This window comes from Melozone crissalis, unplaced genomic scaffold (assembly GCF_028551555.1).
Source record: "Melozone crissalis strain CALT ecotype California unplaced genomic scaffold, PUWL_Pcris_2 ptg000005l_1, whole genome shotgun sequence".
In the NCBI taxonomy this organism is placed as follows: domain Eukaryota; kingdom Metazoa; phylum Chordata; class Aves; order Passeriformes; family Passerellidae; genus Melozone; species Melozone crissalis.
The window spans coordinates 30,703,057-30,730,265 of NW_026535783.1; the positions used below are offsets into that span (position 1 = coordinate 30,703,057).

The window sequence follows — 27,209 nt, forward strand, 5'->3', positions numbered from 1 at the left end:
CTAGATGGAGAGCGTCATTGTATTTTACTGACAGCTGTGTTGGGCTTGATTTACCACATTACAGGAGGAACTATAGCAAAGCCTTGTGGTAATGACATGAGGAGGTGCAGAATTAGCACCTGTATCAGTTTTAATGCTGTTTGCGAAGAATATTAGTGGTTTTTAAAATTTGTTTTCTGTACCAATATTTTTTTTTTACTTTTCAACAGGATCCACTCTGTGTAGCTATGAACTACAGCCATCAGAATATACAACAGACCCAAGGGCTGCCAAGTTATGTCCTAAATATCCTGTTCCAGAGAGGTAATATGATCAAGTTGTCTGATTTGGGGTGGAGGGAGCAGAGATTTGTTTTGATCATGAACTTTAGAAAATACCAACACATGTTCACTCTTACCAGATAGGTGTTTTAGTGTATTATTGTATATATTTCTAAAATTCAGTTTTTAAAAGGTAGTGAAAATAATAGTCAAAGAAAAACCCAAATTATCTGTGTATGTGTTACTGAAACTATTTAATTGTTATCTCCAAATTCTCTTGTCTCATATGACAAACACTGTTCTAAGTATCAGCTGTTTTACTGCCTTTCACCCTATCTATAGCCAGCTGCCTATCAGCAATGCAGATCTGAGACAATCATGGAACATTTTTAATCTTTGGGAGAAAAAAATATGTAGGGATGCACAGCTCTCTGCAGCATTCTTATAGCTTATACTTCTTATACCTTACGTCAGCCAGTCAGATAGATGCAAATTGCTTCAGTTTTTACTCTTTCAGTCTGCAAATAACTAATATAGGGATAGTTCAATACCAAAAAGAGGGCTGTATTTTATTAACAGATCATTTTGAGGTTTATTTTTTTAAGTGTTACATTACACTGCTGTTTGTGAAATAGGATTGGAAAGTTCATGGCTTCATGAGCTCTTGTAGCTGTGCTGCCTGGACCTGCTGAGATGAGCATTGCTGAGAAAAGAAGTGATGTGTTAGTGTTGTTCGCAGCCTTCTGTCAGTAGTTGCACTAACTCAAGAAGAACCATGTTGTGTTTTCTCAAAATTTAGCTTCTCAAATATACTCAGTAGTGAGTGATAACTGCAGAGTCTTTTCTTATGCATAGTTTTCTGTTACGTTTTTTGTAAATATTTGTTCTAACAAACTTGTTCTACAAACTCTGATTTTAAGTCTTTCTTGTATATGTGGTAGCCTCTCCACTGAACCTTTTTTTTTAAATATTATAGTGACAATTAGTGACAGCTGGCATATTAGCTTTTTAAAAAAATTTCCCAATATAGATTTATATTCCAGCTAGACAGATGTTACTGTCATAATACAAAAACAAATGAAAACTTCAGTGCCAGCTTGCATACTGAAAAGACTTGTTAGTTCTAATTTTTGCCAGAATTATATTGACTTCTCATAGTGCATTCTAACGTCATTCAGTCTCAATAAATACAGCTTAGTAAGAAAACAGAAGGATAGAATAATGTATCAGAGCTCTAATGATGTTATGTAAATTCCTCATAAAAACGACCTTATGTTATTTTAAATAAACTATTGTGTAGGTGTAGTATTTTCCCTTTTTGATATAGTATCACTAAAATATATGATTCATTTGAGCATTTTTGAGATTGAAAAGTCTGAACTTAATGCCCTAAGGCAAAAAAGGCCAACATTGTATCTGTAAACAACTGGTTTTCAGGTTTTTATAGTTAAATTATTTGAGTAAGTGTAATTTGAAGGAGAAATGTCATCCTGTTGAGACAACCAAATGAAAACCCAACATCTTGTAGACTGAGGCATTCAGGAAGAACTTACCTAACAGTCACATTTGATCTGTGTCATGGTTTAATGCCATCCAGCAACCCAGACACCCACAGCCAATTGCTTGTTTCCCCATGAGCAGGACTGGCGAGAGAACTGGAAGGGTAAAAGGTAAAAAGCTTGTTGGTTGATATAAAGATGGTTTAATAAGGGAAGGAAAGCTGCACACATAAGCAAAGCAAAACAAGGAATTAATCACTTCCCAGGGGCAGGCAGGTGTTCAGCCATTCCAGGAGAGCAGGGCCCCATCACATGCAACATTTATTTGGGAAGACAAACACCATCACTTCAAACGTGCCCTCCTTCCTCTTCTTTCCCCCTGTTTATATCCTGCACATGATGCCATGTTTGGATGTTTGGAATATTGCTTTGGTCAGTTTGGGTCACCTGTCTTGGCTGTGTCTCCTCCCAGCCTCCCACACACTCAAAATGTCCTTGCTAGCATGTCAGTAAAAAAGAACAAAAGGCCTTGGCTCTGTGCAAGCCCTACTCAGCAATAACAAAAACATCTCCATATTATTAACCCTGTGTTTAACACAAATCCAAAACAAGCTCCATACCAGACACTTCCTACCCCAGCTGAAATCAGTGCAATCTGTCAAGGCTTATGAACCCTCTGATCCTCATTAGTTCCATGGGATGGAGGTAGCATATGGTGTGAAGATTGTCCCTTGATGTTTTCTGTTTGATGACCATGCTTCTTCACAGCCTTCAGCTGAGGCTGTCAATGGACTCTTACCATCCATCTTCAAGGTATTATGTCCAACTTTGACAGAGTAGTACAGTCTAGCAGTGCAATCAGCAGTATGTATTTCTTCCACACCCCACCTAGATCAGCTTCTGTAGACATGACTGCATGTTTAGAGGGCCCTGGAGGAAAACCTGTCTAGTTCCCTGCAGCATTTATCTCTAAATCAGCTATGCCAAACTGTGCCAAGGGACTGCCCTGCAGAGGTTATAAAGAGCAGCTAGCAGTGTTACTCTAATTGGAATCCTCCTCATTCACACAGGTTGCTTTTCTACCCAGGTACATACACAGGGGTAGTAGCGAGAGGAAAAAATTCTTTGCAATCTAGTACTTGAGTAATCAGATGGATCTCAACTTCATTTGAATGATGCTTTAAAAGTACAGCTGCTGAGACCATCATCTACTGGCTTCAACTTTATTCGTTCTTGTTTATGATTAAGCATCATGTTGCTATTCTTAGAAATTTTTCCCTGTCAGTAGGTAATATACCATGATATAATCAAGAGTTCATATAAAATAGCGCAGGTCATAGAGAATAGATCTATTATTGTGTTTTTTATTGGGACACTTTACCTCACCTACTCATTCAGTCAGAACCACTGGAGCAGAAGCAGATCTCAAAAGTGGATTCTCAGGAGTCCCATTTACTCAAGAAAGCTTGTAGGAACTACTAACCTATTTTTTTTTTAATTAATTAAAACAAACTTAACAATTAATTACTGCACATGAAAATAGTTAACTTAAAATAGGTAGTGAAATTGCTTTAGGTTAAGAGATATTAGATGACTAATATAAACTCTGATGCAAAAAGCATGTTTTCTTTCATTGCGATATATTTTTGAAGAATACTTTAATCCCTTTTGTTCCCTTTTCAAAACGAATATTTTTGTATTGGGTTACAGGAATAACATTATTTTGCCTACTCCCACCTCAAAATTTGGGCTTTCTTGCTGGTAGCAACAACTTACAAGTGCTCTAAGTTTTCTGAAAAGTTGTAGCAGTTAACAATAAATAAACCTCTCAAATGTCAGTCTTTTTCAGTAATATGCCATATAATAAGCAGCCATATTCCAAAATAGGTTATGTTTTAAGAAGCTAAGAGGATACATGGGCTGCCTTTTAAGTAGGGCAGACATTGTTATGGGTTTGTTTTTTAATAACTGTGACTAATGCATAATTACTTTCTGTACTTAACTGCTGTGTTCATTCCTACCCAAACGCAGACCATCAATATGAGCATCTTCAAATGCGTTTACCCACTCAACACAGTAATCCTATAAAATTTGCGATCATCAGTGAGTTTAAACAAAAACCTAGGATTAACTAATTAATTACCTAGAAATGGCAGGTGATCATAATTTCTCCCAATTTCCTTACAGAATAGTTACACTTTAATTGTTTGCAGCATGTCATTCTTTTTCCCCAGAAAAACAATGGATGGGAAATATGTGCCTAAGGCAGCTGGTTTATTCACTACATGTTTAAAATTGTGGCTAGAATTTTAGAAAGACATGTCTTTAAAAGTAGTTCTTGAGGACAGAAAATGGTTGATTTATAGGTCATTGCTGAAATGGGGAAACTGCAGAAGATTGTATTCATTGCTGGTATAGTCCACCAAAATTTTTCAAGTAAGGAAGACTGGGCAGGTAAAACAAGAGAAAAGACTTTTTTTTCATTGGATCCAATTACAGGAAGGAACATGTAATTCATGTCTGAAATGTAATTGGGAATTGATCAAATTATGTAATAGGCCACTTTGAAATCTGACATAGTTTATGACCATGGCAGATGGCTACTAAATGGGAGACATTTAAAAAACAAAATCACCCACTTTTAAAGGAAAGTTGTTGCTCTTTTGTGTCTTTCTCTTGATAGCAGGTTTTTCATAGCATTCTGCAAAGTTTAGTGCATAGTCTCAATAGTTTTTTGTGAGGGCCTTTCCAAAACACTTCAAAACAATAAAGGCATCCTGGCATGTTTTGCGTAGTTCTAAGAAAGTTAATGAATATAAACACTGTGATTGTAATATTCAGTACAAGAACTAGCTTAGTATGGGGAAAGGCTAGGAATAAATGCATTCGTTTTGCTTGGCAGCAGTTTTGAATGCTGATGTCCTTTAGTGCAAAATATATACTCTCAAGAAGAGTATTGTTATTCTGCAATTTCTTTTGCTGCAGATATGGACCAGTATTCCATTTTAAAATGAGTGAAAGGCATTGTTTCAGCTAGTGGTTCACACCTGACACTTGAAAGAAAGACATTTAAGTGGAAAATAGGAACATATACTTTCTGTGCCTTGTCATTTAAGGGTGGGAGGGTAATAATATCCTATTGGAGTGTACATTCCAGCCTCATAGGGTTGTTTGTAAGAACTGCATCACTTTTCATTATGATCATCCTCATTTCAGCAGCACTTGTGCATTCAACACATGGTTTCTGGTTATGATGTTATAAGGGTAGAATGATTGCATCTATTCACCTTTCATTTGTGTGTTGATGTGGCATTTATATTAAGTAGGAGTAATTTTTTTTTCTGATTTTTTTTTCTTGTGTCACCAGTGCACCTATTCCATTCTTCCATCGCTGTGCTCCTGTGAACATTTCCTGCTATGCCAAGTTTGCAGAGGCCCTGATCACCTTTGTCAGTGACAGTAGTGTCTTACACAGGCTGATTAGTGGAGTTATGACCAGCAAAGAGATTATAATGGGACTTTGCTTGTTATCACTAGGTAATTGTTTTTCTCATTACTAGCTATTTCTTAGTGTACTCCATTAGGAGGTTACTAATACACTCTAACCACATTATGAGCAAAAAACCTGTATAATAGCAACAATCCCTTAGAAAATTATTCAGAATGCTTTTTAAAAATTTTATTTGGGAGCTGGGTAACTTATTCATAAGTAATATACTGGTTTTGTTTCTCTTGTTTCTATGAGATAGAGGATGCATGGCTGTTAATTAGCCAACATTAATTTTTATATAGTTAAGAGAACATCCATTTTTTCTTAATTTTTTATAGTATTCCCCTTTCCCATTTGTAGTAGTCATCTTCTACCAACTCAAGTCCAAATAAACCCTTTCCAAATAAAAAAGACAGGTTGAGAAATGCAAAGTAGCACACTTTGATTGGATGTAGGGCATTTAATTTGTTTCATTTAACATACTTGCACAAAGATATGAGAACTTGAAGAGTGAAAACTAGAAAATCAGGTGCCCATTTGTTGCACTGTATGTTACCTCCTTCTTCCCCTTCCTTCAAAATTAAAAGCTTCGGGTCTTTGAAAATCTCAGCCTTTTCTGAAGAGCTGGAAATTCCCAACAATACAGAGGTGCTGAATTTTTTCTATAGCTGTGAGATGCCTCTAGCCTATCAAGTGACACTTTGTGCTGCACTGAAGAGCTGCTTTAACAAAGTCATCTTGTTTGAGGTGGGATGTTGCCCACTGACATAAATTGCTTTCCTAGTGAGTCTATTTTACTCATACAAAGTATAAAATCTGAAATCCTAAAATGGGAGTATCATGATATTAGCTATTCATATGAGAGTGTATTATTTAGAAAGAAACACTGCAAAGCTGTATCAGATACAGGGATCTTTTGTTTTCAGTTTCCTTTTGTGGTTGAAGAAAAGGGTAGGGGAGAAGGAAGGGAAAAGGAAAGAAAAAGAGGAGGATGCTAGATACCATTAACCCCCTCTACATACACACAAAAGACCATTGTGTATTTTTTTCAACTGTAGCTTGAAAGCTGTTTATTTTTATATCTTGACAGCTTCAGTATTTGGTAATAATGGTAGAAAACTGTTCAAAATCTGAAAGCTAGTAGCTGATTCACAGTTCTACTGTTCAGTTAGAGTCAGAAGTTAGTACAGAATTTACATATAGTTAATTTAAAAAATAGATTTTGTAATTTCATAGTTAAACAGAAATTATTTGTTTTAAAACAGTGGGTTAGACTGTGGTTCAAAAAGCCAGGTTCCAGTGGCTTGCATGTGACTGCTGAACACAAACGTGTATATGTTAAAATACAAATATGTACTTGTACACACCACTCACTTAGCCTTAGCTGCTGTATAGTTTTTTACTTGTAACTGGCATGACATTTCAGAATACACAGGTATCATATTGACTGCACTTTGATATGTGTATTTGAGTACAGACTCTGACCTGGCCCTCAGGAGGTGTGCTCATGTTACCAGACTCAAAGTACTGTCATGCCTTGCTATCTGTTTGGTCATTGTCTAAGTACATCTCTGTCTGTATGCATGCATTATGTCTTGTGTCTGATGTATCGTGTAAATGTATTTATGCTCTCTTTGTTTTAATCAACATTATCAAAGCAGAAGTTGTAGAGGTGCCTGATTTTCTTAACTATCTATTCAGTGAGTTTGTAAGCCTCAAAAAAGAAACCTGTCTGTAAAAATTCTGTTGGAAGGCAGTTCCCTTAGTACAGTAGGAAAATTAGGAAGGCTGTATCTACTTGAAGTAATTAGTCTGCTTATTTTATTTGTCTTCTTTTGCAGTGTTGTCCATGATTTTGATGGTTATAATAAGGTACATTTCAAGAGTACTTGTCTGGATTTTAACAATTCTTGTCATTCTGGGATCGCTTGGTAAGTTGTGTTTGTTTCCCACTTGGAGTGCCCAGTTCTAATCCTTGTGCTCCATTTCCTCAGCCCAGCTACAATTCTCACACACTTGGATCATGCATTTCCCTTCAGCCTTTTTTTTTTGAGTCCCTTTCCAGACGCACATCCAAAATGCCACCTTAGTAATTGCAGATCTCTCTCAGAGAGTACATTGCTCCTTGGATATTTGCACACCCTGCTTGGCGTCAGTCATCATGTCAGCCTAGCTCACTAGAGCCCACAGGTGACAGTGCAGGAGATTCCTCACAGCACTTGTAGCACAACCCTAAACGTTGCCTACTTCTTTACCTGCCTTCCAAACAGGTCAGCAAGGCAGCTAAGCCTCGGTGTGTCTGGTGGTACTCCCATGCCTCAGCTGGTGCATGAAGAAATCAAAGGGCAACTCTTGCTCATGCAGCTGAATATATTTACAACTCTGACATGTTCATCAGCCCTTCAGTTCTTTGAGTAGCTCTTTAAGACCTGTTCTTGAAGAGAGGAAGTAAAGGTGCTTCTCCAACAATTCTAATTAAATTATTGTATTTCTGTATGACTCAGGAACACCTGCATGACCTAGATCATATGTGAAATGCCACCAGGCAAGCTATCTTGGAAATGACCAAAGGTTGTCTCCTCCAAAATTAGGTAGCTTGTGTGAAAATACTCTTATTTTGTCACATTAGCTTTTAATCTCATAAAATGAAAGTTTTCTACACTTATTACTGAGTAGCTAAGCCAAAATGTTTGGCGAGGTGACTGCATGGAAAGAAAAAAAATAAAATAATCACATTAGGAAGCACTAGTGATTTAATTCTCGCAATTCAAGACTGCAATGGATGGAAAAAATCAGCAGACCATATGTATTTTTTCAGGATCACTTTGGTTTTCTAATTAATGGCCTCACAATCTATGACCAGGGAAAAGGAAAAATATGGATTTTTTTTTTCATTTATATTCTCTTTGGAAGTTGAGCAACCATGTTGAGTGAAACAGTTGAATAACTTATCTTACTGGCATCTGTTTCTATGTTCTAGAAAGTTACATCCATTAAAATAATGGATTGAATAAAACCTCATCTTTTATGACATATACTGCTTATTCTTGAACAGTCTTGACTGTTTGTTTAGGAGGTGTCAAAAGAGCATTCTTCATTTTAGACCTGAACAAAGTATGTTCAGCAAAAACATGGCAATCACATAATCACAGAATGAGTGAGGTTGGAAGGGACCACAGAGGCTCATCTGGTCTAACCTCCCTACTCAGGTTATATATTTGATTCAGAAATACCTGCAGAACAGAGAAGGACAATTAAAAGAGAAAAGAAATGTACCAGAGAGGAGAGGTTATCTCCCTGAGGGGCTGGAGATCTGTGTTCAAGAAAAGTTCTACCTTGGAAAAGCAGCTAGAATAGGAGAATGTTTTCCTGGCCATAAGGCTAGGATTAACATAATAGGGGTGAGAAGATAGTACCTCACATTGTATTTGCCTCCTGTGCCTTTTACTAATGTTTTTTCTGGTGTCCAAGACATTGTGTGAGGCATGTTTAGCTACATATCATTAAGGTGCCGTTTCCAGCATCAGGCTGATGCTAGTTGTTTGTAGTCTTCCCAGGAACAGTAGACTCCTTGCTTTGTTGTTATTTCACATCCTAATCCAAAGGTCTGTCTCTATTTTCCCTCCTAAATTCTTACTCCCTGCATTATTGCATACACCTATACATTCATACATACAGCCCACCACAGAACTATTTATTCATCCTTTTGTTCTTATTACCTGTGTAGTGGGAGCTGTGCTGTTCACTGTTAGGGCTTTCCATGAAGTAGTTTTTCAATGCAGTTTACCCTAAAACACAGAGTCAAGGTTCTGCAAGTCTCTTAAGTGGTCATAGTATGGTGAGACTGTGAAAAGAATATATTCACTTGAGAAGAAGGCAGCAGAGGAGAACTAGGTACTTCTCCCTCCTCTCAAGGTCCTGTTGGGTTGAGCATCAGTGCTTTTGAGTATTCACTACCAGACTAGACTTAAAAGGAAAGAACTGTTTTATTTCTCTGGGACTAGGTGGTATATATCACACAGAGGATTCATTTATTTATCCTTCTTCTTTTCTCACTAAAACATAGGTGGTACTGGAGTCCTGTGGTGGCTCTATGCTAAACAAAGAATGTCCGCTGGTGCTCTTGAGACCCAAATAGCCAAAGACAATCTTCAGGCTCTCTTGATCTATGCCATTGCAGCTACAGTCTTCACGGTATGCTTTGCTAATGATGGTATTATTTTCTGCTCTTGTCTTCCTGTTAATCTCTATTTTTTGTCCAGGTGATATTGCACACATTTTGGAACAGTTTATTTCTGCCACAATTTCTGTTGAAGTGATTTTCTTTCATTGTGCTATTTTTTTAACTTTTAGGAATTGTTCTCTAACACCTGATTATGAGTCAGGGGAGACTTTCTAGGAGCTGTTCTCTGTTATCTGATTTTAAGTCAGGAGAGACTTTCTAAGCCTGCAGCTACTTTCATCTACTGTAAAATATCCACAGGGACTTCTAAGAATAGGTATGATACTGGATTGCCAATCCAAAGAGATTTTTCTTAGGTTCTCAGTTCAGAGGTACTTAGTAATTTCAGTGTATTAATAGTCCTTAGCCTACTTCTGAAAGAAGTTGTTCGTAAATCATTATGAATTGAAATACTAACACCATTTTAACCAATTTGTCTTCTTTGGGCCTTGCTGTTAATTTCAGAGTCACTGAATTTACTATTGGAAACTGACAATGCTTGACTAACTTCACAGGAATTGTAGACTTCCTCTTCTGTTCTTGTTGCTTCACTTCCTAATCCAAAAGTTCCTCTCTGTTCCCTCTCCTAGATTCTTACTCCCTATATTATACACATATATACATACATCCTATAAGACCACCACGCCCTAGTCAGATATAAATTTTAAATTACCTTTCTTAAAGGTAATTAAAGGTTAAAACTGGCTGATTTCACTGCTTTGTAAAACATAATTGAGGATAGAACCTGGTCTTGTCTCATCAGCTTAAAGCTATGATGATTCTAAATACGTACTTATGAGAATGGAATTCACCAAAAGTATAATTTGGAAAATAATTTATTACCAGAAGAAGCTGATAGAGGTTTTACATTTTGATCTTGTGATTTTGTAGATAATGTGTTAATTTAGTGTATTTGAATATCCTAACTGTGTGAAAGAGTATCTTGATTCTGTTTCAGTACTCTAAAATGTGATTTGGAAACTTCTCCCTCCAGGTTGTCTTGTTCTTGATCATGTTAATTATGCGCAAAAGAGTAGCTCTCACCATTGCCTTGTTCCATGTGGCTGGCAAGGTCTTCATTCACCTGCCACTGTTAGTCTTCCAGCCATTTTGGACATTCTTTGTGCTTATCCTCTTCTGGACATACTGGATCACTGTCCTGCTTTTTCTTGGTACTACAGGTAAGCAGTGACTTACTTTAAATAATTTTCATTTCATTGTTGTATGATTTGTAGCAGAGTTGACGAAAAACCCTGTGGGAGTCTCAAAGAAAAAGGCCCACTTGTTGTGCTTCTATTCCTGTCTGCTGCTTCACTGCCTTCAGGTTATTGTGCACTTGAGTCTTAATTCCCAGCATGGTACTTTGTGTGTTAGGATGGCTTTTTGATTTGATGCAAGTTGGCTTGCTGCAAACCATGAGACACTAATAATAAAACTGCTGTAGCAATTTTTCAAATAATTCCATCTAATTTGTCACACACAAGTTAAAGACAGCATAAACTTGGAGTCACCAAGTATTGTACTCACACAGATGAGTACACAGTAAGGGAAGGGCCATTGCACACAATACTGTCTCCCACAATGTAAATATTGTGATTTTAGTTTTCAGTTGTTTGTAACTTAAGTGTCCAGTATTATTCCAGAATCAATAGGGATATTTTTCTGCTGCTTGTGCATTGTATTCTGAGAGCAGCCGATGTACTGCTAATTCCTGCCTGCTCTTCAGTATGTAGAAGGTGAAATCTTTGTTTGTATTCAGGGTCTGACAAGAGCTTCTAGAATTAATCAACCCCATAGGTCCAAATCTTAATTACTTCAGCAGCAAAAAAACCACCACAGCAGATGCTTTTCAAACAGTCTGTTAGTTGCAGTACATTGTAGGCAACAGAGACTGTCATTCATTATTAAATGTCTTAAAATTTTGAAACATGTTGTTTGCTACTGACCCAAAAGTAGCAGTGTTTCAAGTCACAAGGCTATTTCACAGTAATACAAGATAAATATTTTTCATATCATGAGTTCTAGCAAAGGTTGGAGGCAATAGAATTCATATGTTCCTGTTCTCATTACTGTTGGAATTTTTAGTTTTCATTGCATGCTGTGCTATGTGCAGAAAATGGTCACCACTGAAAGTCTCAGCCCTGTGCTTCATTTTCTGAGTCAGACCACTGCACAGGCACTTAGTTTGTAGGAGAATGTAGTCTGATATTAAAGTTAACTGACAGAACCCTTCAAACTGCCTTGATTTTGCAAAAACTATCTTATCTTTTTAGCTTATATATAGTCACTATCATCACTATTATCAGTTAAACAAACTGTTTCTGCAAATAAGGCCAAATCCTTGTTCACCAAAATCAGCATTATTTCAATAGTTAACCTATTGACAAGAAAACATTCATTTTATATGTAAGTATAAAAACATAACTAAGAATGTGGGTAAGGTGCTGTCAGTGCTAAGTCAAAACAATGCTTTTCAAGGTAAGCACTTTATACACACTTCCTTACAGTGTTTTTCTGAATCTCATCAGTTGTTCATGTAAATGTTGTATAAGGTGAAACATCTCACTGTGCATTAACACATTGAAATAGAGCTTATCTTAGCTCTGACATGCTGTCAGTCTCTGTACATTATATTGATATTCATATCAGACAAAGAGTTGATGCATTTTTGAATATATGAAATGACATATTTAGAATTTCTAAGGCTGCTCCATATGTCTGCTACTAGCTTTAAAGCTACAAGAGCTTACCATAGGGAAAACAAAAGTGATTGTTAATGTTGACATCTAGATGTAAGGAGCTGATACTGATTCCTACTGTATAAAAATACTGATAAGGCAGCAAACTCAGATTTGAAATTACTGAAGTAGACTTCCATTATGTTTAACTATGTGAATTTTTGCTATGAGATGGTGGTTAGTTGTGGAATTTTTTTAGTGTATTTTTTTCAAATACCATTATACTTATTGTAAATGTGGTAATTGTAAATTTAAAACTATGAGTAGAAACTAGAGAGGTTTCTGCTGTAACTGGCTATGAGCTGCTAATACCATATGCTTCCTTCATTATGAGTTCATGTAAGCCTCATTTTACTTTTTACCCTCATTCATTTCTAGGTAGTCCTGTCCCAAATGAAGAAGGATTTGTTGAATTTCGGATGGCAGGTCCTTTGAAATACATGTGGTGGTACCACGTAGTGGGACTCATCTGGATCAGCGAGTTTATCCTAGCCTGTCAGCAGATGACAGTAGCAGGGGCTGTTGTAACATACTATTTTACAAGGTAACGTTAACCTATGAAGCTCTATTATGAGTAGCCTACACATTGACTTAGCAGAAATAATGAGCAGCAAGGTTTCTGCGGAGAATATTTGTGTCCATTGGAAAAGCGGGGGAACAGTTAAATTGCCTTGACCCTTTTTAAATAATGTAAAGTCTGTTTTGCCATTTATAGATGGTATTCTTGACATATAAGACTTGAAGTATTATTTGCCTTGTAACCTGTGCACATTCTACAGGTATGGGTGGTTTTTTACAAAGTAGGATGAGTCTGGAAGGTCATCTGTTTTGCTAAGTAATTAATGCTGATAAGATCTATAGCAGAGGTTAAAAATAATGAAAGCAATTGATTATTATTTTAATTGCAAAACAGTGCCCTTAAAATTATTTACAGTGCTTCACTAATCTTCATTAATCTTTCCTTCACAGGATTCCTTAAGATCTTATTAGATTATTAATTTATATATAGATCCTGACAATATCATATAGAAATTAATGTAAAATTTTAAAGCTCCATATTTTATTGCTGTACTTGTGAACTAAATTGTGTATCAGTTTTTTGAATAATGTATGCAGGTATTTTTCAAGTGCATGATTCAGATCACAAATGTTTAATTGCTTTGTCTTTTTCATTGAGGCCGTTACCTGAACTACATTTGTCTCCTTTTCTGCCCTACTCTTTAAAATAATACCAAAAGCAAGGAATCAATTTATTGTGCTGTCAGAAGTTTTGTTATTTTACTAATGATTAAGTTCTCCACTATACCAATCAAATAAATCTATGAGGTTATTACAAGATGTTACAGGGCTGTAATCTTGTGAATAATTAAACTAGATTGAGTATGGAATGAGGAAAATACAGAGGAAGGAGAATAACTCTGCACTGAAATAGATTGCTTAGCAATGTGTATGCTTCATCTGTAAGTTTATGTATTTCCTGTGGCCTGAGGGTGAATAATTTTTATTTCATCCATACCCTATAATTCCATGACAGTAATTTTATTTTAAGTTAGTAAATACTCATTTCTCTCCGTTATCTTCTTTTTGCATTTTAAGGTACAACCGTAATTTGAAATGTGACTTGTAAAAACAGAAAAGGCATTAATTTGCACTTACCCATTATTTTGCACATGAACAGCTTTCCAAATCAAATGAGATGAGGTTGTCCATGGAGAAATGTTTTATATGTGTTCGCTGCTCATTCACTTTACCCGGATGGATTCCTTTCAACTCAGGCAATAACAGGCCTCAAAGTGTTTTGCATTACAGACTTTGCCCTGAAAATGAGGAAGTGTTTGGTTTGCCTGGGCATGAGACTCAAGCAATTTATGTGATTGTGCCTAACAAGGAGTAAAATTTGTCTTCCCCTAAAAGCTAATTGGAATAAAATACAGGGTAAACCTACTTTACTCATTAACATCTGAGGATTATGCAGATATTAGTTTCGTGGAATGAAGAATCTACTTCTGTTTTCTTTTCTGAGTGAAATTCTCATCTCTTCCAAGCTGGGGAGATCCTTTATTTTTGAATGTTATCACATGTTTCTTAATATGCTTATTATCATGCTTTTATTTCCAATAAAGAAGAAGAGCCGCTCTTTAAATGTTTAATTAGTGCTATCCTTTGACAGAGATGTATAAATGAATTTCTTGGTAGAAAAGAATAATGGCATGAAACTGTGAACATGAGTATTTATCTGATAAATTAAAAACATTATAACTACAGTGCATAAAATAACTTATTTTAAGGCTCAACCCTTGGTACCTTGAGGATATAACAGCTAAATCAGAAATTTAAAAAATCTGAGCAAAGAGTTTACCTGATCAATTAGTAATATCCACTCCAAAGTCCATACAAAGATCTCCAAAAGAACAAGAGAGGAGAGGGCAAGTTTATCAGTAGCCTTACTAAAAAAGTATTAGCACAGTTTCCTACTGTGTTGGAAGGTTTTGAATTGCATACCATCTGGTGCAACTTTAAGGGAATTGCCAGTTCTTAATAGTGGTAATGCAGCCAACTGCTAGTAAGACTACCTGAAAACAATGAGTGTTTCCAGTTGCTTGGAGAATCACTGGCCAAGGTATTGGCAAAAACTGGTTAATATAGAAGTTAAAGTGTCACAGAGTTCATTGGCAAGAATTACTCTACTACTTAGTAGATGATTAAAGCACACTTTAAAAAGGAAAAGTAGGACTAAAATCAGTTAATCTAAGACTAAACCTAAAATTATGTGGAAGCTGGGGATAATAAAAGCTAAGGATGAGAAAGCATAAGGATAAAAAGAAATGAGGGAGACCCTCTCATCAAATCACAAGGTTAAGAGTAGGCTGTCTTGCCACTCTTAACCCCAGGCTTCACCAACAGTGTAGGCCTAAAGAGTTAAACAGCACTTAAACTTAGCATCACTTAATCAATAGCGTAATTTAATGAATTTAGTGAAAGAGGGTATAGAATTTACTATGAGCACAACAGTGACTCAGTTACTTAGACCTGATTTACTTACCCCTGTAACATTCACAGTACATTTGTTGTAGCACATTCACGCTCACATGTGTAGGTACAAGGTATAGACCCGTAAAAATTCCTCTCAAGTTTAGTGAAGTGCTCAGGTCAGATGCCTCTACACCTTCTCGAAAGGTGAAGGGTTGAGGCTTGAGAAGTGGGTTGTCAGCCCAGGCTCTGTCAGCAACATTTGATGTTGGTCCTCTGAGTATCACAAATTTAAGTGTTCAGTGGCTCAGAGAGGTCCCACTCAGAAGGAGGTGCTGGTCCCACTGTGGTCCAGGAGTTTACAGGGTTGCAAGCAAATTGGCTTTAGTCATGGTAATTTTCCATCCTGTCCACAATTCAGGTCAGTTACTTTCTTTGAAAGTTCAATAACAGAAATGGTTGTTCTGCCTAGGTTGATATTTGGGCACAAAAGATACGTTTACAAGGCTGTTCCTTTAAAAACAGGAGCCTGATAGACAGGACAAGTTCCTGGGAGCAGACTGTGTTTCTGATAATTTTGAGGAGCTGAGCCCAGGTGCTGTTTGACAAGACCGGGGTCTAACAAGCATTTCTGAGATTGTAATGCAGCCCAAGATGGGAAGGGACAAAGGGGATGCATCACCACACTACTCTTATGTGTTACAATTCAATTTAAACAGAAGAGCAAAGAAAACTAAGTCTTTGTGAATAAAATGGATTGAACACAGAAAGGTTCAAAATATACTCCAAAACTTGATTAAAGCCAAAGGAGGTTAGATGTTAATGCCAACAAAACCAAAAAAAGTTTGTATATTTTATTTAATAGTAAAAGAGGCAAAGGGAAAGAAAGAGAGAAGAAAGGAATATGTAGAAAAAGAGCAGGGACGGGAACAGGAAGAGGGACAGGGGTTAGGTAGAACCATACCATCCTTCCAAGGGTTCCCCGCACCCCAGAAAGTATAGAATCCAGTGGATTCATATATATTTGGGCCAGGTAGGAATGCCTTGAGGGCAGGTTTGACACTGTCCCTTGCAACACTGTGGATCTGGTACATCATGTTGCTGTGCTGCAGTGCAAGATCTGGGGGCCCCTTGTGGGTATAACTTTTGCTGGGCCATGACAATCCGTCTGCTGTCGTTCACGTGGATGTCCTGTAGATGTGGCTTTCCCAGGTGAAGAGGTGACTGCTCCTGGGCAGGTCTGCCCTACAGAGTATTGGCATTCACTGCCTCTTACCAGTGGCTTTTTCACCACACATCCAAGACCTGTCCTTCCCACCCCCAGCCTTTAGTGTGAGGGCCTGTGCAAGTCTGGCAGCTGATAGTCCTTGGGCTGTCGTCTCCTCACCCAAAGGTGTGAGGCTTAACCTTCCTGTGAGTGTTTTTATTTTTTTTCCAGCCCAGAATTGAGTCACTTTCTCTGATCTCCATCAACTTGCAGTCCAGAGCCTCACTCAGGAGGCTCATTCAGGGTGTGGTGGTCTTCCATGCAGCTTTTGTTAAAAAGTTTTGCTATAATAGGCAAAAGTCCTTCATAAAAATGCTTAAGCCATAAATGATAACATTGCGGTCTCCAACAGTATGACATACTAATTCCTAATCCTCGTCCTGCATTAGAGACAAATTTGTACAGTTACACAGATTGTCAGGGTGGAGTGAGCAATATATCCTGAAAGCTAGTATGAGCATAATATATTCCTTTTGTACATTATTTTATTGAGAATTTGTAGCACTTCTTAAATACTTAGGGTTTTTTTTCTCTTGTCAACAGGGAGAAAAGAAATCTGCCATTTACTCCTATTCTGGCATCTGTTAATCGCCTTGTTTGTTACCATCTAGGAACAGTAGCAAAAGGGTCTTTCATTATCACACTAGTGAAGATACCACGAATGATTCTTATGTATATTCATACACAACTCAAAGGAAAGGTAAGAGAAATAGATTCAATTTTCTTATAAAAACTCAAGGCCTGATATGTTTACCTGTTTATTTAGTCAGTGTGGGAGGGTGGAAGTCTTGTTTAGGAATAGATCGGGGTAACAAGAAATTCTTCACTGTGAAGGTGGTGGTGAGGCACTTGAACAGGTTGCCCAGAGAAGCTGTGGATATCCCATCCCTGTAAGTGTTCTGGGTCATGCTGGATGAGGTTTTGAGCAACTTGGTCTAGTGGAAGATGTCCTTGCCTGTGGTGTTGGGAGTATCTTCCAACCCAAGCCATCCTATTGTTCTCTGAATATTTAGACTTTACAGGACCATGGGACTGATACAGATTGCTTAAGTTAGCAGGCTGACTATCAGTTACCGAAGCACAAGGGAATATTAGTTTCCATAAAAAACTCTTTATCTATGTTTTCCCACACTCTGTGCTTTCTAGGAAAATGCTTGTGCTCGCTGTATGCTTAAAGCCTGCATTTGCTGCCTTTGGTGTCTAGAGAAGTGCCTGACATATTTAAATCAGGTAAGATTTTCCATATTTACGTTTTATGTAAGGGCCAATATTAGTATATATATATATATATATATATTCCCAGAGTGCAATCTGATGCCGACACATAGTGTATTGTACTTTGGAACTGAACTTGAATGACAGAACTTCAGTCTTGTCTCCATTACTGAAATTACACTGCAAATCATTACATCTTTGGAATATAATTAAAAACTAAAAAATAGCCCATATTGATTTTGTGAACATGGTTTCTCAACTTTATAACAATTCAGTGGTTTAATGGAGGCATTCCCTCTTAGGTCTACTCAGTCAAACTACATCTGAGTTTCAAATATTTTTGCTATGAAAAGAGAATTAAGTTTTTCTATGTGTAACATTTAAGATTCTCACAGTGTAAAAACTATACAAAACATCAAATTGTCATCATCATCTACAAAGGACAAAAAGAGTTGCAAAGTGCAACTCACTGGCTGGTACTTGTAAAAGACCCATTGTAAAAGTCGGTTTATGGGCCATAAATATCACATAAATAATTATCAGATACATAAATATCTTGTACATAATATCTCTTTCACTGTTGTTAATTTTTTTTTACTGATGGAAATGTAGAGAATAAAATTGTAAGAAAGCATTTTAAACGCCCCAATGTAATCCTTGAAAACTGTCCTCACTAACCTTGAATGCAGTCTAGTTAAGTATTTAGAAATTATCTTGGTTGACTTGTATGGCATTCAGATTCTTTTATATTTCCAGATTGGTTTTTTTGGAACTATTTAATTTCTGTAGCTATGCTACTGTTCACCTCCTCCTGCAGAGGAATTGCAAATTCTGTTTAATGAGTTTTTTTGAACAAACTTGTTAATGCATAAATTATGAGGAAGAGAGGAGAAGAATAGTAATTCTTTACCTCATATAATCTTCTGTCAGCTGGTTCATATTGTTTGATTCAACAACTCTCAAGGGAATTTTTGTTCATTAAAATCATATGACGAATGTGTCTTACTCAAAGCTGTATCTTCCCCTTCACCTTCCCCACCCTCCATCTGAAATGCCTGATCATTCTATGAATAAATCTTCAATCTCCTTTTCTCAGAATGCGTATACAGCCACAGCTATCAACAGCACCAATTTCTGCACCTCAGCAAAGGATGCCTTTGTTATCCTAGTGGAAAACGCTTTGCGAGTGGCTGCCATAAACACAGTTGGGGATTTTATGCTGTTTCTAGGAAAGGTATGTCTGCTGCATACAGCTGTTACAGATCTATGTAGGAGCAATCTCTCTTTAGCAGTGGCTTGAACCCTAATTCAAAATACCTTAAAAGTCCTGTTTCTTGGTATGCACGTCATCACATCTAGCTGCATCATGTTAGGAAGGGACCATCCACTATAGGGAGCATAAACAGATGATCCACTTTAATTTAGTAGAAGTGACTAGAGAGGAATAGCTGAAGTTTATGACACTTTTTGCATTTTTTAGGGAGTCAAGAGAAAAGTGATTAAAAAGTCTAAGGTTTTGATTTTGTAATTAAGACAAAGAATTGTAAGGAAAGGAAGTTGTTCTTTTAAATTCTGTGTAGTATGGAGTTTCTAGGTTTATGTTGAAAATTTGACACATTAGTGATCACCTTTTAAGACAAAATCAGACTGGAAGAGTACAGAAGCCTGCTATGAGGAACTGCAAGTTTAAGCTACTAAGTTAGTTCTACTCTGAGAATGAAAAGACCAGAATAATTTCTGTGATCAGTCAGCCTTTTGGATTTCCAGCTAATGGAGATACACTTTAATCCAGTGAATTATTTCTATCCTTTGAAGTGCCATAATTTACTGAAACAATTAATACCAGATTATTTATCTGGACACTGGTTGGACTGATCTGTATTCTGTATTGCATTCCTCTACTGTTAAATCAGAAGTTCAGCAGGCTGGACCTTGTATCCTGTAATTAAGTGAGTAAGCTGTGAGAAGAAATAAATGCATAGGGGAGATATAGGTGCTTTGGAGAACCTGAAATTACATCACAAAGTTTTTCTGGAGAATCTGAAAAGTGTTAGGAAACACCTCCTGAAAAGACATCTCAGATTATTAGAAAAATGTTCAGGTGACAGACATGTTGAAATGAACAGTGCACATAAAAATCAGTATCAGCTCAAATAATGCTCCACTATCAGCATCTTCTCTAGCAGTTCAATGTGATGTTTTCGTAAAAGCTGACCTATTTTATGATTATTGCAACTATTTATGAAAAGCAACTATTGTTTAGTTGCTTTTCATAATAATACTCTCAGAAATATTGAAAAAATTACTTGGCACCACCAATTTAGTCTTTTTGGTTTTGTCAAAACCAGACTGATACCCAGTGGAATGTCTGTTACAGGCTCATACATAGTGTAGTTCTGTAGAGACTGTTACATGAAGTGCCTCATGTGAGCTCTGATCTGCTTTCTCCTGGATGGAGAAGACATAGATATTAAACAAGCTTGGAAATTGTTTCCACTAGCAAAATGAAAAATATACCATTCTCCTAATACCTAACTTCTGCCTCCATCCCAAATAAAAAAACAACTGCATGTTAGTTGATGCATGGCATTTGATTGTGGGGTTTATATAATTGACAGGACAAAGTTCCTTTTTACAGGAATATTGTGTAACACTAGAATGATGACAGCAGAATATAAATGTAATTTTCTCTGAAAAATACTCTTTGTGATGAAGAATGTGTAACAATTGACTTAAACCTGCTGAAAAATGAATTAAATGTCTTTTATCCTCAGGGACATGGGGAATCCAGGAGGTAAAGCTCTTGTTACCTACTGTCTGTTACCTCTAGTTCTAACCTTGGCAGACCAAGAAGCATACTGCCTTAACACAAACAAACCAAACAAAAAATTTCAAAAGGCTTCTGCCATTAGAGTTGTCTACCATTTTCTTCTTCAGGTCCTGATTGTCTGCAGCACAGGTTTGGCTGGCATTATGTTGCTGAATTACCAACGAGATTACACCATCTGGGTGCTGCCACTCATCATTGTCTGCCTCTTTGCATTCCTGGTTGCTCACTGCTTCCTTTCCATTTATGAAATGGTTGTTGATGTCCTTTTCTTATGTTTTGCCATCGATACAAAATACAATGATGGTAGCCCTGGCAGGGAATTCTACATGGATAAAGTTCTCATGGTAAGTTTTCTCTTACTCTCAAAGTGTAAGGATCTGGTTCCATAAAATAGGTATTTTGACAATGGAATGAATGCAGTAGCTGAGTTCAATATGGGGTTTTTTTGGTAATTTTTTTGCCTTGCCATCTTGTTCATGGCTTGATCAAGAAACAGTGTCATGTGATAAGCATCAAGTAAGTAATGATGCTTCCTTCCCATGGTATTGGCTTCTGTTTGCTAGCTATTGGATGAGCAGTGATCTCACAGATTCATACTCTTGGATATCATGTCTTGTAAATTACACAGTGCAGAATAGAAAGAAACAAAACAAAGGAAGAAAGCTTGGGGTTTTTTTACTTTCCCAAGAAGGACTTGTCTTTGGATATGAGAGAGGAAAAATATCAGAGTATTTTACCTCATGCATAGATAGTGATCACAGTGGAGTTTTGATATAGGCATCAACCAGAATTGGCTCTGTCACACCTAGAAATACCAGGCTTTATGTCCTATCCTGGAGCCTACTTTGTCAAGGCCTTTTGCAAGTCCGATTCATTTTGTCTATTTTTGTCCATGTTATTCTCTGTTCACTATAACTAGAAACCAAGATATAAAAAATCTGCTTGTCAAACCTCTCACTTTCTTGTTGTATAGGAAATTTCTTGTCAGTGTTTTTAAGTGGCAGGTGTAGAATATGTCTCTGTAAAATGTACCCTTGTGTAGGCTAGAGGAAGATTCTCATGACTTCTTAGCAATTTTTTTTTTTGGTGGGAAAATCATGCCAAGAGTTTAGTGCTAAATTTTTGTAAACCTCTATGGAATGTAGAATAAATAAATCAGCTGCTGATAAGTTGCTTTTTAACAGAGTAAGAGTAAAATGCAGCAAGTTCTGTCAAAAGCAAGCATTGATAGATTGTAAAAGCGTTGTGGGTTTCTTTAGTCAACAGTCAATATCACAAAACCTCAGCAGCTAAAGTTTACTGACATGTTCTGCAGAATTCTTGCCTTTAAGAGAAAAATATTGCTTAACATTTTATAGCACATTTTCTAATCTGCATGAAAAGGAGATTGTGATTTTGTGAAAAATGTAAGAGGTTGAATTAAGGACAGTTAGGGAAATCAGCCAAATCTTGCAAGTAATTATCTTTAACTCCCTTTGTTTAATGTAGTTCTAACATTCGGCACAGAATAAATGAGATTCTGATTTGTTTGGGGTATTTGTTGTGGATTTTTTTTGTTTGGTTTTGACCTTTTTTTTTTTTTTTTTTGAAAATCAGCCTTTTACTTTCTTTCCCCATAAAGGAGAGCATTGCAGGGTAAATATGAAAGTTGTTAGAGCACAAAAGGCAGACATCTGTCTGGCTTCCAGAATTAAGTGAGGCTGACCTTTGTGGTTATTTGGAAGGCTTTTTTGATACCTTGTGGTCCAGTCTAAGCAAGAGAAGTGGGAGATGCAAATTAGCTAGATATTTTGAGTAGTTACATCTTGAAGTTTCTGTCTTGAGATTTAATGTTTGGAGTCTGCTCTGTGAAAGCACTTGTGTTTTCATTACTGTTTTTCAGGAGTTTGTGGAGAACAGTAAGAAATCTATGAAAGAAGCTGGCCGGGGAGGTGGAGCTGAGGGCAGAGAGCTAAAACCAATGGTAGGTGCAGATGAGGAGGTGGCGATCCTCCAAGAGTTTCACTTTTACTTCTTCTCCCTCTTTGTCTTTACTGACTGCACTTCTTCAGGAGAAGTTTTTGTTCTCTGTATCACTCAAGATGTTCTGCTTTTTCTGTTTGTGAGCTTGCCTATCACCTGGATGGCAGAGTTTTTGTCACAGCTGAGACCATCTCCTGTAAAAGTAAGATGAAAGGAACTGTCTCATATGCAACAAATGCAGTGTCATTTCATTAGGATTACTGGTGCATGCCATGTGGTATATGCAGACAGCCCCAGATGCTGAACAGTCTAAAAATAAGATGGTTCTGAGATTCTATGGGCTCTTCTCAGCCCTGAGATGAACAATTTTTGCTCATCTTATATTCACTGCAAAAGCCTGAAATGAAGAACACTTACTGCGTGCATCAATTGTTGCAAAGTAAGACCAGGTATTCAAAGCCCTCACCAAATTATCTTACACAGTGCCAAGGAATTGGATACAGTGATTCCTTTCAACCTGCTCAAATGACATTTCTCCCAGTTGTTTGTTTTATTGCCAACTACTTATGTTGCTTGTCTCTTGTGTGCTCTTTCCATCTCACACTGTCAGATGCACAGACAGTGAACAATGCATCATTTATGCTTCTGCAGCCTGTTTTACTTATGGTGTGCCTGTTAGGAAGGCATTGCATGTCTGAGTAGCCTGGAATAAGAACACTATACATGGTACAGATAACAGATAGGAGGATAAGTTTGGAAGGTGGAGAACAGAGGGCGTATAACAGAGAGCCAGGCTGGGCAAGGTATGATTTGTCATTGTACATTATGACTTTGTGAAACAAAATATTTTTCCATTATCACTTTCTCAGAGTGTTTGGGGTCTTATTCATTTCCGTACCATGGGGATCATTTTTTAACCAAATGGAATCTAAATAAGTGTATGCTAACAGAAGAATTTATTTTTCCAACAATGTATGTGAAGCCATGTTGCATGAGCATTTTTTTACTAAGCTGGAATGGGTTCCTGCTATAGACTGGATAGATGTGTAGCTTTGCGTGTTTTGCTATTTCATTGTGGCATACCAGTTTCTAGATTTGCTTATGCCTAAATGCTGCTGTGTTTATACATATAAAAAACTAATTCTATGCTCATTTACTGTTTTCTTCTGGGAGTAATTCTAGCTGGTCAAGCAGACATTAACGTTGGGATTTTCAGAGCGAGCTAATTGTTGTAAATGCAAATGTGCCATGAAAATAATTGAGAATTGGGTGTGCAAACTCTCTAGTAATATGCACAAAAAATTCAGTTCAAAATTATGTTAAACTCTGTTTCAAAGAATTGGTTTATCTTAAGTGGTTTTCCACTTACACTGTTGTCAGAGCTGACACCGACTGCTACTTACAATTTTGTACTTGACTGCCTGAATCTTGGATGTTAAAAAACTTTATTCAGCCTCACCCCTTGTAGAATTGCAAACCAAGGGTGGTTTTATTCTTAGAGGAAATTTTTTATGGACTCTTAGCCTGGTGCTGGCTGAAAGTCCTCTTAGGATGGCTTGGAGATGCTGAGCACTTCAGGCTCAGAGTGGAAGTCTCCTGCTGAATTACTCCCAATTCTGCTGCTTATGTGATTGTCTTTGTTTGGAACTGTTTGGGCCTTGTGGTTTTCCATTTTTGGGCATTCAGCTCCAGTTGATTTGATTATGAAATACTAGGATCTCACTTCCTGATCACAAGGGGACACAGCAGTTAAATTTCTGAGACCTTTCCCCAAAGTACAGGGCCTCAGTTATAGCTATAATAGGATCATTATAAGTCTACTGTGTAATGGTAGTGCCCATAGTCCCAAAATTGCATGTCTGAAAAATAGATCGACACTACTTTTTTCTCTTTTTTTACAGAGTCTTTACTGCTTTGCTTCAGTTTCCTTGAAAAGCAGATATTTCTTAGATATGACAATTATTTCTTCAAGTGAAATGCCCTAAAGTGCAGCTGTATTTAAAATAGATATTAGTAGCAGAGATGAGAAAACACTTTAGGAAGTTCTGTTCTTGTATCAGGGCACAACAAAAAACCCCACCTTTTCACGCTTTTTTCTTTATGGCTTCCAGTGACCCCTTTGACTCAATTTCTCCTTGTCCTTTGGCATCTGTCTAAGACTGTACTGTATGACTTTGTTTTCTAGGCCTCTGGAGCAAGTTCATCTTGAAACTAGCCAGCCATATTGGAACCCATTGACATTCCAAAACAGTATATATATACATATATACATACATACATATATATATATATATATATAAATAAACAGCCAAAATCAGAGAAAAGGAACAGGGATTTAAAACTTTTTTTAACAATTATTTTTGTGAAACATGTACTCTTTTCATACGGGTGGCTTTTACAAGCAGCTTTATCATTGTTCCATTTCTTAAGTTATTTGTTGTGGTCATGGAAATGTTGATTCTTATCTGCTTGATATTTTAAAATCTGGAAGAAGTATCATTGTAAAGATAATCTGAAATCATGACTGGGTTTAGAGACAGATTTCCCATGACACTGCTAATCTGCTGAGAGTTTTACTTGTTTAATTTCTTTAAAATTTTCATTAAATTCAGGACAGTGACATGTACAGAAAACCTTACATCAAGAAAAGTTTCGAGTTTATTTTTTCAAGAGGTTGTTTCAGCAAAAATTTGTTCCGTTGAAATGTGTTTGTAAGCAGTTATTTTACTTTACAGCCCTGGCAGGGCACAGTTCTGTTTACCAGTATCAGATATCACAATAACCAACTCCTCAGGTATTTAGGTGTGTGGGAGCCCTTGCATCTCCTATTAAACAGAACCTACAAAATGGGGACAGATAATTTTTATATGCAATTAACTTCCTGCTTACCCTACTTTTACCCCTCATACCCATTGCCCTCTATCCTCCCCCTGAGTTCAGTAGCCTCCTTCACACTTCAGCATTGTTTGTTTGAAGGGTATGGATTCTCCATACAGGCAAGTGAAATAACAGATTTTTAAAGCTCAGTCTTAGCCATACTCATGATTAATTCATGACTAGATACAAAGATGCTGAGGATGGGAAGAGAAATGAATTGTACTGCTGTACATAAAAAAGTACTGTATGCTTCATTTCATCTAATGAGAGAGCTCTGGGAGGTAAAAAGGATCATTCCTTGCCTGTTGCTTGATCCATATTTGTACATACTGTAGTGAGTGGCTAAAGCCAGAAAGGGCAGAGAAACATTCCTTTGGAAGTGTAGCTCCCAGGATAGTTATCTGAAATTATTAAAGAGAACATGCTGCTTTATTATTATTATATACATAATATACATAAATATCTCTTCAGTCTGGAAGTTCACCAGATATGAATGCTAATATTCAATTATTCAGCATAGTGAATTGGTAAATGCATAACTGTATTTGCTAAGAATTTATGATCCGTCTATGCTATATATTCCTTTTGTTAACATTTTTTTAAGAAAACTATTTTTGTTATTGTAAAATTAATATTTCAGAGCAGAATTTTTAAACTTATTGCACTAAATACAAGCTGTCTACAAATAATGATGCCTCAATGGTTCAATCACTCCATTCCAGAAAATCTTTTGAAAGAGTAAGAGCCTTTCTACAGAAGCTTTATGATGGAGTAGAGAGGTATGTCTAGGTAAAGACATGCACAACTTGTGTAATCAAGGTTTAGTAAGTAAGCAGTTAACTGTGCTTCCTTTCAGACTATACCAGACTTCTAAATTGCTGCTGAAGGTTTAAATAATTATTTAGTGTCATTTAGCTAACTAGTGCTCTTATCTTTTTTGGCAATAGTAAAATGTTTCACTTTTGCTTCCAGAAGTCATTTGATAACTTAAATTTGTTACTTTTTTTCCCTGTAAGCCAGTTAAAACAATTTACACTTTTCATATCACAGAACCCAAACTATTTGAATGGTACAAAAATAAAGATACATTCAGAAAGGATAGCTGTTGGGGAGGCAAAGAGACTTCTCCAGTCCTGGAAGCACTTACTCATTTAAGTGAACCATATCTAGCATCAGCAGAGCTCTCTAAGTATGAAAATTGCAACATACACATCTGTGTAAGTGCTGACTGGATTAGAGCTTCAGCCTAGGGATCCAAACTGGAGCACAGATGAGGCCTCTCTGTGCAAGTTAGAGGTCAGACTTCCCCAGAAGAAGCATTGGAGCAGCTTTACTTTTGTGGAGAGGAGACATTCCTGCAGTACCAGTGTCTAAGACAGCAGTGGTACTCAGCACCAGATCAGAGGGATTTAGCAACACAAATTTAAAAACTAGCTTAGATGAATTCTAGAAACTGATTTTCAAGACTAAAAGACTTACCAAGTACCCAGTTGCTTCCAGAGAATCTAGTTTTAATCTTGTTTGGCGGTTATTGGAAGTGCTTAATCAAAGAAGCCTTGTATTCTGCTCATTTTGATAAGAAAATTCTGCCATGACTGGTTCCACAAGTTTGTGTTCTCCACTCACTGGATGTTCTGAGTGGGAACTGTACTCTGTAATTGCAACTAGGACTGCAATTGGTAACAAATTTTGTATTTTTGTATTACTTGACTGTGCACCATTTTTATAGCAGTTTATCCTGTCTTAAAAATAAATTTGTTTATTTACATGGTGTTTAAAAGATACAGGCAACACTTTTCTATGGGTAGTTATAATGTTTAAGTGAGAAACCTGTATCATTACAAAGTTCTTAATAAAAACATGTGCACCATTCTTGAGT

At 36.8% G+C, this 27,209-nt stretch overlaps 1 protein-coding gene across 2 annotated transcripts in view; it reads left to right on the forward strand.

Moving 5' to 3' along the window:
• SLC44A1 (solute carrier family 44 member 1) overlaps nucleotides 1–26,492 on the forward strand; it is a 67,788-nt gene extending 41,296 nt beyond the window's left edge. Inside the window, exons 5-16 of one of the 2 annotated variants that reach the window (XM_054282051.1) lie at nucleotides 210–303; nucleotides 5,127–5,296; nucleotides 7,091–7,180; nucleotides 9,316–9,443; nucleotides 10,466–10,652; nucleotides 12,588–12,753; nucleotides 16,990–17,146; nucleotides 17,593–17,676; nucleotides 18,758–18,895; nucleotides 20,599–20,835; nucleotides 22,374–22,454; nucleotides 24,639–26,492. In XM_054282051.1, coding sequence (XP_054138026.1) covers nucleotides 210–303; nucleotides 5,127–5,296; nucleotides 7,091–7,180; nucleotides 9,316–9,443; nucleotides 10,466–10,652; nucleotides 12,588–12,753; nucleotides 16,990–17,146; nucleotides 17,593–17,676; nucleotides 18,758–18,895; nucleotides 20,599–20,835; nucleotides 22,374–22,454; nucleotides 24,639–24,662 — 1,556 coding nt within the window. In that variant the 3' untranslated portion in view covers nucleotides 24,663–26,492. Of the gene's footprint in view, nucleotides 1–209; nucleotides 304–5,126; nucleotides 5,297–7,090; nucleotides 7,181–9,315; nucleotides 9,444–10,465; nucleotides 10,653–12,587; nucleotides 12,754–16,989; nucleotides 17,147–17,592; nucleotides 17,677–18,757; nucleotides 18,896–20,598; nucleotides 20,836–22,373; nucleotides 23,763–24,638 lie in introns of those variants that run through there. The other variant, XM_054282043.1, reaches the window with a different exon arrangement.
• Nucleotides 26,493–27,209: the final 717 nt, after the last annotated feature.